At 42.5% G+C, this 12,743-nt stretch overlaps 1 protein-coding gene across 1 annotated transcript; it reads right to left on the bottom strand.

The window, feature by feature from the left end:
• Positions 1-8,566: 8,566 nt before the first annotated feature.
• On the bottom strand, positions 8,567-10,137 carry LOC132174053 (uncharacterized). Its single transcript, XM_059585764.1, has 6 exons — positions 9,807-10,137; positions 9,294-9,555; positions 9,054-9,122; positions 8,831-8,968; positions 8,634-8,751; positions 8,567-8,580 (listed from the first exon to the last, which is right to left on the bottom strand). The coding sequence occupies exons 1-6, from the start codon at positions 10,007-10,009 to the stop codon at positions 8,567-8,569; spliced, it is 804 nt and encodes a 267-aa protein (XP_059441747.1). The 5' UTR covers positions 10,010-10,137.
• Between the last annotated feature and the right edge of the window lie 2,606 nt (positions 10,138-12,743).

Here is a 12,743-nt window from a genome sequence, read left to right as displayed (position 1 = left end):
CTCAAGCATAAGTCGGGAAAACTAAATTGTGTAGCTGACGCTTTAAGCCGCCGAGCTACCCTGCTGATCACCATGAAAGCTGAAGTGACTGGATTCGACTGCCTAAAGGAGTTATATGAGGAAGATGAAGATTTTGGTAAAACCTGGAAGCATTGCAAGGCGGGGCAACCAATTTCTGAGATACATATTCAGGAGGGGTATTTATTTCGTGGGAATCGGCTATGCATTCCGAGGAGTTCCTTACGAGAACAAATAATCCGAGAATTACATGCTGGAGGTTTGGGTGGTCATCTGGGAAGAGACAAGACTATTGCTCTGGTAGAGGAACGGTATTACTGGCCGCAACTGAAGAAAGAAGTAGGTAATTTTGTCCGACGATGCCAGACTTGTCAGGTCGCCAAGGGGAAAACCCAAAATACGGGATTATACATGCCTCTACCAATACCAGAAGCATCGTGGGAAGATGTATCCATGGATTTTGTATTGGGTCTCCCGAGAACCCAACGAGGAGCAGATTCTATAATGGTAATTGTGGATAGATTTTCCAAAATGGCTCACTTTGTTGCTTGCAAGAAAACATCTGATGTTGTTCAAGTGGCCAATCTATTCTTCCGAGAAGTGGTTCGATTGCATGGAGTCCCAAAGTTTATCACTTCTGACCGAGACACCAAGTTCTTGTCTCACTTTTGGCTAACATTATGGAGGCGGTTCGACACAGCATTGAACTTTAGTAGCACGAGCCATCCGCAAACGGACGGGCAGACAGAAGTTGTTAATCGAACTCTAGGTAATTTACTTCGATGTATTGCAGGTGACAAACCGAAGCAGTGGGACCTGGCTTTAGCTCAGGCTGAGTTTGCCTACAATAACATGGTGAATCGATCTACTGGGAAGGCACCATTTGAAGTCGTCTATGGAAGAACTCTGAGACTTACAGTAGATCTTGCAACTTTACCTAAGCTACCCGGTGCAAGTGTGGCAGCGGAGCATTTAGCAGAACGGGTGAAAGCTACCCAAGAGGGAGTTCGTCAGCATCTGGAAGAATCCTATGCTAAGTACAAGACGGCAGCAGACAAGGGTCGGCGATCGAAGATTTTTCAAGAAGGAGATCTTGTGATGGTGTATCTACGCAAGGGGCGACTGCCAACTGGTACTTCTGGAAAGCTGAGGAATAAGAAGTATGGTCCATGCAAGGTACTAAAAAAAGATTAACGACAATGCATATGTCATCGATCTTCCAGAAGAAATGGCGATATCCTCAACATTCAACGTGGCAGACATTTTTGAATATTTTCCACCAGAAGAGTCAGAACTTAACTCGAGGACGAGTTCTTTTCAAGAAGGGGAGACTGATGTAGGACATGTGTGTCCCCACCCCCAAGAATAAATAGTTTACTTTTAATCCTTTCCCTACTAGGAGTATATTTACTTTTCCTAATTCGAATTATGTTTACTTTCCCTACTAGGATTATGTTTACTTTCCTACTAAGATTAGATTTACTTTCTCTACTAGAAGTAGGTTTACTTTTTCTCCAAGGATTTCTCTTCTATAAATAGGCTTGCCTATTATGTAAAACTCAATCAATTGAATTATTATAAAATCAGAGAATTCTCTCTCAAATACTCTGCGGAGTTTTATCCTTCTTTTAGCCTACGGGCTTGTTTTTATCTTTTTGGGTAGAAGACGAAGACGCTTCTCCTTGCAGAATCAAAGACGCTGCTCTTTGATTAGTTACCTTAGTCTTCCGCTACGTCAGTGGATCATCTCTTTCTTCATTGTGGGGTTGCGCGCAAGTTGTGGGATGTTATTTTCTCCCGCTTCAATTTCTGTTGGGTTATGCCTAGAAGTGTTAAGGAGATGTTTGCTAGTTGGTGGTTGGGCGGTAGAACTCGTAGTGTCGTGGTTTGGAAGATGGTTCCCCTGTGTCTTTTATGGTGCCTTTGGAAGGAAAGGAATGCGAGATGCTTCGAAGATTTGTCGAGGAACCTTGAGGACCTTGTTCATTTCTTTTTGTACACGCTCTTCACATGGACTGCAGACTGGCTTGCTCCTTTAGTGATTAATTTTCCTAATTTTCTCTTTATGTTCTCTTCTTCTTTCTCCCCCACTTAGCCGCTCTCTTGTATACTCCCTGTGTACTTGGGTTGTGCCTCTCTGCGCTCTTTAATGCATTATTACTTAAAAAAAAAAAGAAAAAGGAATGCCATGAGGAAAAGAATAAAGAAAATGATAAAAAGAAAGAAGACATGTATGCGGTTAGGAGAGATGTGATTGCCACATGTTACACGAGTAGCATGGCTCTAGATAGAATTGAACCAAGTTGATGGGATAGAGTTGAATACACAAATTGTGCAACTCACACAATAGTGCCTATATTTACTAAAACTACCGAAAAAAGGAAAAAACTAGCAAAATATAATCATGACCAAGTAGAAGTTAGAATATGGTGTTAGGCTTATGCTTCTTGAAACAATGTGTGATCGCGTGGGTGGCGCGTGAGTGTGGTCTGGGGTCAATTTTAGGCTGTAACATGGCAGTAACGAGGAGGTGGTCGGTGGAATCCAAGGAGTTCGAGGTGCTGATTAAGGCAGGTTTTTCAGGGGTGAGGATTTTTGAGAGGAGCAAAAGACTTCACAAATCCATTTTCTTGAAGAAAGATGAGTTAGCTTGGTTAGTGAGGAATGTGAAGGATTTGGTAGCAGTGGACAATGCAGAAGTCTTTTGGGATCAGTCTAGAGCTGGGTATCCTAGAATTATTGCTCAGAAGTGTGCTAATAGGCATGGTTGCTATCTGACGTTGGAGGAGTTTGATGGAAGAAAAAGGTGTGGCTCGATCATTATTCCAGAAGGTAGGCGTGGGATAGGGTGGGATCGTTTCAGTGAGGAAATGCGAGTGGCAAACTTGTCTCTACGTGAACCTCAAGTGATCAGTGGGCACGGCGCAACCAGGGGAGAAAAGAGTGTAATGGAGGTTAAGGGACGCAGGAGCTATGCGGAGGCAGTGAGGTTATCGACGAAGCAAATTAAGGAGGGCTGTAATTCCGGCCAGGAACAGTACGAGAAGATGCAGAGGTGGCCGAAAAATGTTTCTGGTCTTATGGGAAAGAATACCCAAGAGTTGGGCAGGAAAGATTTGGTTTCAACAAAGACCATCATCTCGGAGAGGGCTCACGGCGATCCTGGAGTGATTCAGTCGAGGTACGCTAAAGTATCTGCAGAGGTTGGACGACAAGGCTCGATGGAGGAAGGGCGTGTGGGTTGTTCGTGTAGAGCTTCGGCGAGTAACCCACAAACGCCGGCGATGGCGCAGGTATCGATGAAGGCTCCTGATCACATGACGGGACAGAGGGGGAAGGGGCACCATGCTGTTGGGCAGACCTACTCCAAGCTAAGTATCGAGCTCCTCAAAGCCAGGGACCTGCTGAAGCGTCTGCAACAAGAATGTGACGTGGGTATGATGCAGATCGACATGGCGCTCAAGTCTGAGGAGGGCAGTGGGCTTGGGCTTGGGCCAGCTCTTCAACCAGCGGATCAGAGGCAGCCTGCTTCGAAAGGGATTAAGGGGGCTGGGCTGAAATTTATAAAGCCCAAGAAATGGTGGAGGGTGAAGAAAACTCAGGTTTTTAAACATATAGGATCAGTGGGCTCGGGTCTGGGAGTCAATAACCCAGAAGGAGGAAATGAGGCTTGCACATCTTCGAAGAAGGAAAAGTTCACGTTCGGCTTGCGTTCTGGCTCAGAAAGGCCGGAAACTCCTTCGCTGGTGGTCGCAAAGGTCCCATCAGAGGTCAGGGGGGCTGAAAAAGTGTCCAAAGCGGTTGTCGGCACTGGAGGAGAGGATCCTACAAGTCCGGCGAGAGAGGCACTACCCACTGGAAAAGAGAAAGCGACGGTGACTTATAGGAGGAGGAAACGTGGGTCGCAGAGGTGGAAAACCGCAATGGGATCGCTAGAAGCCTCTTCTTCGGCTTTTGGGCAGGCGAAAGGAATATTGGGGTCGTGGCCGGGATCTACTCAGAAGGTGCCGGAGACACTATCCTCGCCGGAGAACACACAGGCGAATGTCCAGAGGGTGCCGGAGACGCAGCTTTCGCCGGAAAATGCCCAGAGCTCGCCGATATGTAGGCTGGAGACCGGAATCTGTCCAGAGAGTGCCGGAGAAGCTGGGGAAAGAGTTGCGACGTATGGGCAGGGGCAAGGGAGACTGGGGTCGAACCAGGTTTCAGCCCAGAGGATGTCGGAGATGCAATTCCGGCGGGAAAACACTCAGAACATGCCGATATGTATTGTGGAGAAGAGAGAGGGGGGGGCAAGTATGGGTGTGGGTAGTGATCAGCTCTGTGTGGAGATACCCTCTGGTCGGAATAAAGGGAAATTAGAGGGGAGCTGTTCCCAGGAATTCTGTCGGGGGGAGGCAAGCAGTACGAGTCCGCAATTATTTGGGGGAAAAAATGGAGTGGAATGTATGCCGGCAATGGAGCCTTTAGGGACTAGCTATAGCTTGGAAGAGGAAAGTATCTCAGATTCTGTTGGGATGGAGGAATTAGGGCCAGGTTTGATGCCTTCAAGTTGGGTAGTTAAAAATTGCCTTAATTTCTGCCCTAAAATTGGTATTTCAGATGAAGGGAAGACAGGGGAGTTGGAGCTGTTGTTCAACTCTATTGAAGCTTCTAGGATTCAGGGCGATGCTGATTTGGGAGGCCTCTTTGCCTATGTTCCAGCCCCAACAGGATTAAAGGAGCTCAAGGATGGTGAGAGGGGCACGTTGGTGGATCATGAAGCTTAATATCGTAGCATGGAATGTGAGAGGGTTGAATGCCCTCAAAAAAAGGTTGCGTATTAGGGGTTTATTGAAAGAGTGGAAAGTAGATGTAGTATGTTTGATTGAGACGAAGATGGAGGATATTTCCCGAGAGGTGGTTCATAGTCTTTGGGGAGGCCAACATGTAGGATGGAAGTTTAAAGGGTCGAATGGTTTGTCGGGGGGGATGTTATTGATGTGGGATAGGAGGGTGGTGGAGTGTAAGGAGGAGTATGTGGGGCATTTCTCCTTGGCTTGCTCTTTTCAAAATGTGGAGGATAATTGGGAGTGGGCTTTTGGGGGGGTTTATGGTCCGAATGAGGATGGGGAGAGAAGGGCTCTTTGGGAAGAGTTGGCTGGTTTGATGAATGTGTGGGAGGTTCCTTGGTGCTTTGGAGGGGATTTTAATATCGTTCGGTTCCCTAGTGAGCGCTCCAGTGTTTCTTACTATTCCACTGGCATGATGGATTTCTCGGATTTCATCTCAGAGAACAATTTGGTGGACATGCCCTTGATGGGGGGTCAATTTACGTGGTCTAATAATCAAGAAAATGAGAGCTGGTCTAGAATTGACCGTTTCTTGATTTCCTCGGATTGGGAAGATCATTACCCTGCAGTGTCACAAAGAAGACTTCAGCGCTTGATATCCGATCACTTCCCTTTATTATTGGATTGTGGGGCCCCTTGTGGAGGTAATAAGAGCTTTAAATTTCAAAATATGTGGCTTAAAGCTGAAGGCTTTGTTGATAAGGTTAGCTCTTGGTGGGGAACTTATTCATTTGAGGGTTTACCTAGTTTTGTGCTTGCAAAAAAATTGAAATCTCTCAAATTGGATTTGAAAAAGTGGAATGAGGAGGAGTTTGGGGACATTGGGAGAAAGAAAAAGGAGCTATTGGGAGGTATTCAAGAGTTGGATGAATTGGCAGAGGAAAGAGGGTTAGCACAGGAGGAAAAGGTCCGAAAGGTGGATATGGTGAAAGAATTGGAGAACACCTTGCTTTGTGAAGAAATCCATTGGCGTCAAAAATCGAGAACTTTGTGGCTCAAGGAGGGGGACCGCAATACTCGTTTCTTTCACAAGATGGCAAACTCTCACCGCAGGTACAATCGTGTGGAAGAGTTGCGTATTAATGGTGTTCTTTCCGATGATCCAGCTGAGGTAAAAGCTCACATTGTGAGTTATTATCAAAGCTTATACACGGAACAAAGCACGTGGCGACCTAGAATGGACAACCAGCCTTTTTTGTCCATAGATGAGGAGGATAATAGGTGGTTGGAAAGAGATTTTGAGGAAAAGGAAGTTTGGGAGGTGGTTAAAGGCATGGATGGTGATAAGGCTCCGGGTCCAGATGGTTTCTCCATGGCTTTTTTTCAAGCCTGCTGGGGTGTTGTCAAACATGATGTCATGGCGGTTTTTGCCGAGTTCCATCGTAGACGGCAATTGGTGAGGAGCTTGAATGCAACTTTTATTTCCTTGATCCCAAAAAAGGCAGATGCGGTGGAGATGAAGGATTTTCGGCCTATTAGTTTGGTGGGAGGGGTGTACAAAATTGTTTCTAAGGTTCTTGCTATCAGGATGAGAACTGTGTTGGGTAAGATCATATCATACTCTCAAAATGCTTTTATTGGGGGCCGCCAAATCCTAGATTCTGTCCTTATTGCAAATGAAAGTGTGGATAGTCGCATGAAGTCAGGGGTGCCCGGTGTTCTTTGCAAATTAGATTTGGAGAAGGCCTACGATCATGTGAATTGGGACTTTGTGTTGTATTTGCTGCGTAGGTGTGGGTTTGGTGAGAGGTGGAGGGCGTGGATGGAGTGGTGTATTACTTCGGTAAGATTTTCCATCCTTGTGAATGGTTCTCCGGAAGGCTTCTTTAATAGCTCAAGGGGAATTCGGCAAGGGGATCCCCTTTCTCCGTTACTTTTTGTGCTGGTTATGGAGGCCTTGAGTAAGATGGTGAATGTGTCGGTTGACCAAGGCTTTTTGACTGGTTTCTCGGTGGGAAATAGGGGGTTATCGGAGTTAGTGGTTTCTCACTCTTTATTTGCTGATGACACATTGATTTTCTGTGAAGATTCTATCGAGCAAATCCGGTATGTGCGTCTCATTCTTCTATGTTTTGAAGCTGTGTCGGGCTTGAGAGTGAATCTTGGTAAATCTAAAATTGTGGCTATTGGTGAGGTGGAGAACATAGGGGTTTTAGCTAATATTCTTGGGTGTAGTGTTGCCGACTTGCCGATGAAGTATTTAGGTCTCCCTCTTGGGGCGGGGCATAAGGATAAGGTTATGTGGAATGATGTGATCGAAAAAATGGAGCGTCAGATGGCAGGTTGGAAGAGAATGTATCTCTCTAAAGGAGGCCGTTTAACTCTCATTAAGAGTACGCTCTCTAATCTTCCGACTTACTTTTTGTCTCTGTTTCCAATTCCTATAAGTGTAGCTAAAAGACTTGAGAAAGTACAAAGAGACTTCCTATGGGGAGGGATGGGAGAAGAGCATAAGCTACATCTTGTAAATTGGGATCAAGTCTGTCGTCCCCTTCGGTATGGTGGGCTTGGCATTCGTAAGTTGCATCATTTTAATCAAGCGCTTCTGGGTAAATGGCTTTGGAGATATGCTAATGAGAGTGAGGCTCTATGGTATAAGGTTATCAAAGCTAAATATGAAGATCAGGAGGGTGGTTGGTGCACAAAGGAGGTTTCGGGTTCCCATGGTGTGGGTTTATGGAAGCACATTAGGCAAGGTTGGAATTTTTTTGCCAAAGGTATTCATTATGAGGTGGGGGTGGGTTCAAAAGTTCGTTTTTGGCATGATATCTGGTGTGGGGACTCCTCTTTGAAGCATGCTTTCCCGTCTTTGTACAGCATAGCCAGACATAAAGAAGCTTGGGTGAAGGATAACTTTATTTGGAGGAATGGGGTTGTCGAATGGAATGTCATTTTTGTGAGATCGGTTCAGGATTGGGAGATGGATTTGATTTCCTCCTTTTTTGACCGGTTGTATTCGTACAAGATATCCTTAGGTGCTATGGATTGTATTCGATGGTCTTCGTCTAAGAAAGGCATTTTCGAGGTTAAGTCCCTATTCAAGGCTTTGTCCAAATGTGATCATGATTTGTTTCCTTGGAAGAGCATTTGGCGGACAAAGGTGCCATTGCGAGTGGCTTTTTTCGGGTGGACCGCGGCCTTAGGCAAAATTTTGACTCACGATACCCTGCGGAAGAGGAACATAGTGGTAGTGGAATGGTGTTGTATGTGCAAGAAGAATGGAGAGTCGGTTGATCATCTTCTTCTCCATTGCGAGATTGCAAGTGTTCTTTGGCATACTATTTTTGATCGGTTTGGGCTGTTTTGGGTCATGCCTTGCAAGGTGAGGGGCTTGTTCGAATGTTGGTGGTCAGGAGGAAGTTCTCGAAGCGCGGTAGTGTGGAAGATGATCCCTTTGTGTCTTATGTGGTGTATTTGGAATGAAAGGAATGCTAGATGCTTTGAAAACTCCACTAGGACTATAGAGGAATTGACTCATTTTTTCTTCTTTACTTTGTATTCCTGGACGGCCGCTTGGCTAGCTCCTATAGGAATTAGCTACTCTGATTTTCTTGTTCATTTTTCTCCCTCTTAGGCGCTCTCTTGTATACTTCCCGTGTATATGGGTTGCGCCCCTCTGCGCTCTTTTATATCATATTTACTTATCAAAAAAAAAAATGAGCAAAACGGAAGTGTACTTATCAAAAAAAAAAAAAAAATTAACCATCATGAGCACATTACAATATTTGAACTGATACAGAAAAGGACTAAAGAAACAAAAGCTAGAATGGTTTAGGAAATTACCAATTGCTTGAGATAAAGATATCAAGACAGCAGTGGGTGAAGAAAATGGACCAAATGTAATAACAGGATATGAGGATGGAGCAGTAAATCGTATTCCCGATTCTTTCCTGAGGTCAATCTGCTCATGAAAAAGATAAATGTAACCACCAAATGAGTGAAAATATAAAGGTTTCTGAAAGGTTCATTTGTCACAGCACCTCACAGCGTCGTGTTGTGTCAGCGAGAACCCCCAGTGCCTCTCCATTGGGAAGAATAGCTAGCACCCAAGGATGAGACTGGTATAAAGATGTAGTTTCAGGACCATAACCCCATGCATCAGTGTTCCAAGTAAAAACCTAAAAGAAATGGAACCACTCAATATTTAGAGAACAAGGATAAAGCTTTCATGGATGGAATATCAAAAAAAAAAAAAATACATACTCTCTTTCCTGTCCGCTCAAGTTGTCCACTAACTTCTCCAGAGCCATAGAAGGAGGTACCCGCAGGAAGCTAAATTAGAAGCAAATACCATGACATCAGTTAGGAGGGAAGTGGGAAGCATGCTACACTTGAAATTGCAGCAACATATAAATTATAATCTATTGGACAAACTCAGAAGGTGAAGCACCAAATAAATTTTTTGATTGCTTATCAAAAAGCAAAAACAATGCAGCAACTGACCTCAATTTTAACGATCTGCTGACCCAAAAGACATTCAAATGTTGGGGTATATACGGGCACCTTGTGAGTCGTGATTGGCACGTCCCTATCCTTGGTGTTTATGAAAGATAAACTAGGAAATGCTGCATCTCTATCATTTGAAGAATCAAATCGGAAGACTCCATCTTCCAGTATAGGTTGAAAGATCATGTCCCCCGAGACGACATCTGCAGTGAGTGGCTTTACTTCAGAACCAGCCATCTTAGATATCAACCTCTTCTTCCTGCATGCCAAAACTTACATTATAATTTATCCTTGTCTTCACAACACAGCAGAAAATGATATTACACTACATGAATTTGATCAAAAACAAAACCACACAGAATCACGAGATGGTTCATCATTTGAAGAAAATCGCTATACGATACATTACACGCACTCAAATACTCGTACACTAATTCAAATACATCAATTATCAACAAAAATCGAAATTAAATATTACAAAATATTTCAATCAAATATTACAGTAAGAACCTGATGAAGCGAAACGGAGATGGCGATGATGAAACAAAGAGGGCCTCCGGAGCAGCACCAAGAAGCTTCTTCAACCTCACCACCGATGATATTCCACTCCCAGTGTCACACCTTTTATAGGCACTGTGCTGGTGATGCCTGTGCGCGATTCCCGATGCTCCTCCACCAGCAACACTGTTACTCCACACTTGTAGTTCTCCCATTGGTGAATGTTCTACTCCTTTTACTACTTTATTAGTTTCGCCATTTTGTTATCATTATTTTAATTGCTATGTAAATGGTTGGACATATGGATGGATGAAATGAGAGCATTTCTAACAAATAGCTGTTTTTTTAGTACCATGATTCCTTTAGGATAATCGAAAAGTTGTTTTTGACCAATTTTACCTATTCCTTTTCAGCACAAATTCGAGCATGTTATCTACTTCACTACCTGTCTAATTACTTTTTTTAAAATATTATTTTTTAATATTTTTTATTCATTTTTTCCATTTCTCTCTTTCATTATCGATAAATATTAGACTTTATAAATTTTTTTCTTTTAAAGTTGGTTTCAAAATAATATGTTATTATTTCATGAGTTGATGACGCATTTCTCAATATAAAATATAAATCATTTGATAATAACATGTATTTAGGAACCAACTTTTTTAAAAAATATAATTGGAAAGTGTAGCCACGTACCCTTTCTCATTCTGTCTTGTTTTTCTTCACACCACGCAGTCAATCTCTCCTCCCTCATTGGCTACAACCCACCATAGCCACTACTAAACACCCAACCACATCCACACACGGCAAGTGGCAGCCAACCACGGTAGCCATGGAAGGCCAAGGGCTACCAACGTTGGCTGACAGCCACCACAAGAACCCCCCCCCCCCCCAAACCAATCAAAACCCAAACGGATCTACCTTCACTAATCCCGAAACAACACAAGACCATCACCAAAAGCTCGTAAACCACTCGTGACTTAACGGATTGAGATCTCCTCCAATTACTCAAAATTGGAGAATCTCATGTTACGAAATCGTAGCCCTTCATTTTAGATCAAATGGTTTATAAAATACCAACTGCTTTTGTAACCGAGCATTAAATTTTGATTTTAATCTAACTTTTGTTTTACCGAGGTTTAAATGATTTTATAGACCATTGAATTTAAAATGAAGGGTCACGATTTTGTAACATGAAATTCTTCAATTTTGAGTAATTGGAGGGGATCTCAATCCTGAATTATACACACCACTCAACCCAACCATGAAAAGCACCCATGCCTGGGTACTCGAAGACAACCAATTTTCACAACTCAGGGCTTCAATATCCGTTTTGGTGAGCCTTGACGTCCACAAGGAAGATAAGCAAGGAGATTGAGTATAGTGAAAGAAAAATGGGTTTTTGTCGGATTTTGAAGATGTGGGTTTTGTAGGTTTGAGGGGAATTGGGCTTGGTGAGAAGTGGAAATGGTGATGGGAGTGGAGTTTGGGAGAGGAGAGATGGGTTTGAACTCAATAACTCTCTCTTTCTCTCAATCTCTCGTTTGCTTGACTCTCCTAAAAAGTACTCTCTCTTTCTCTATGTCCCTCGTTTGGTTGCCAAGAAAGTAGAAGAATTTTAATAGATGAAAAGTTTAATTGGAATCTTATGTTTTTAGCTATTAATGCTAACTCTCATTCTCCTCCAGCAAACTTGAAACACAAAATCATATAAGATGAAAGAGAGAGACGAGCGACAACAAGATGAAGACAATGATAAAATATTTAAAAATTTGAACATTGTGTTATAGTAAATAACAAAAATGTTGCTATTCATCGTAGAAAAAAATACATTTTTGTTCTTCTAGAACTAATCTTTTGGAGACTAAAAGAGACTCATAATAGCTACCGTGACCCATTTTGCTACATTCGTTGATGGATGACATTAATTTTTTTTATGTATTGATTTTCGTGGATGTAATGACTTCTTATTTATTAATGAAATTCAGTTTATTCAATTTTGTGTAATTGACTACTTTGTGTAATTGAATACTCATAAATTTGATTTGATTTCAAGGTTATGATTTGAGCTATTTCAATTACTTGTTAGTTCCCGTATGTTTTATGAGTTTGTTAATTGATTTCAAGAAACTTACTTTCAAGACTTTCATCTAACTTACTTTTGTGATTTGATAGGATCATATTGAGTCTTAGAAGGAATCTTGTAGTAATTGATTTTATCATTGAATTGCTAAATAGAGAGTTTATTAGGTTTTTTTATCGGCATATTTGGTGTCCAAAACAAGTGCCTTTATAATTTGCTGTTGAGTATATTTGAAATTAGGATTTGGGTTGAAAATTGCTCAAGAAAATTGTTAAATATATTGTTGAATATAATGGAGTGGAAGAATGAGAGAGAGAAGAGAGAGAGAGTAGAAGCATATAATAGACTACACCTCTTATATATTGATGGTTTGATTGATATATATTGAGAATGATTACATAGCTTTCTATAAATAGAGAGAAGAAGTAGTGGGCAAGAAACCCTAGACTAAACCCTATAACATATAAGGTAACATAATAAACTAGAATAATATAAAATATTCTAGCATCTCCCCTCAAACTCAAGGTGCAAGCTAGAGTTTGGGAAAAAGAAAGGGAAATAAAGAGTTTTTTTTTTTTTTTAGTCGCTGAAAAAGTCGTCGGAGTGATGGTTGGAGTTGGGCAGCCGGTAAAGGTAGACGAAGGGCGGCGATGGCAGCTAGCTGCTGGTGGCTAATGGCGGTAGTTGGGCCAAAAATATTGGGCTTGATCTTGGATGAGAGCCTTATAGGCTAGGTTAAATTGGGTTGGTTTGATTGAGCCAACATAGGTCAAAACCCATGGACCATTGAATATGGTCTAACTCGAAAATGATATGACCCGGGTCTAACCCAGTGAACCGGGTTGACTATTTGGACCGGGTTGCAA

Source organism: Corylus avellana, chromosome ca3, assembly GCF_901000735.1.
Source record: "Corylus avellana chromosome ca3, CavTom2PMs-1.0".
Classification (NCBI taxonomy): Eukaryota; Viridiplantae; Streptophyta; class Magnoliopsida; order Fagales; family Betulaceae; genus Corylus; species Corylus avellana.
Note: the sequence above shows the minus strand (reverse complement) of the source record. Positions and strands in the feature narration are given on the sequence as shown.

What these genes read in the sequence shown, in the direction of transcription:
- LOC132174053 (XM_059585764.1), bottom strand. Translation starts at nt 10,009, where the DNA reads ATGGGAGAACTACAAGTGTGGAGTAACAGTGTTGCTGGTGGAGGAGCA. An exon ending in TCTCCGTTTCGCTTCATCAG is followed by an intron (nt 9,556 to 9,806) that starts GTTCTTACTGTA and finishes TTTGGCATGCAG; the next exon opens with GAAGAAGAGGTTGATATCTA. An exon ending in TTGAGCGGACAGGAAAGAGA is followed by an intron (nt 8,969 to 9,053) that starts GTATGTATTTTT and finishes CATTTCTTTTAG; the next exon opens with GTTTTTACTTGGAACACTGA.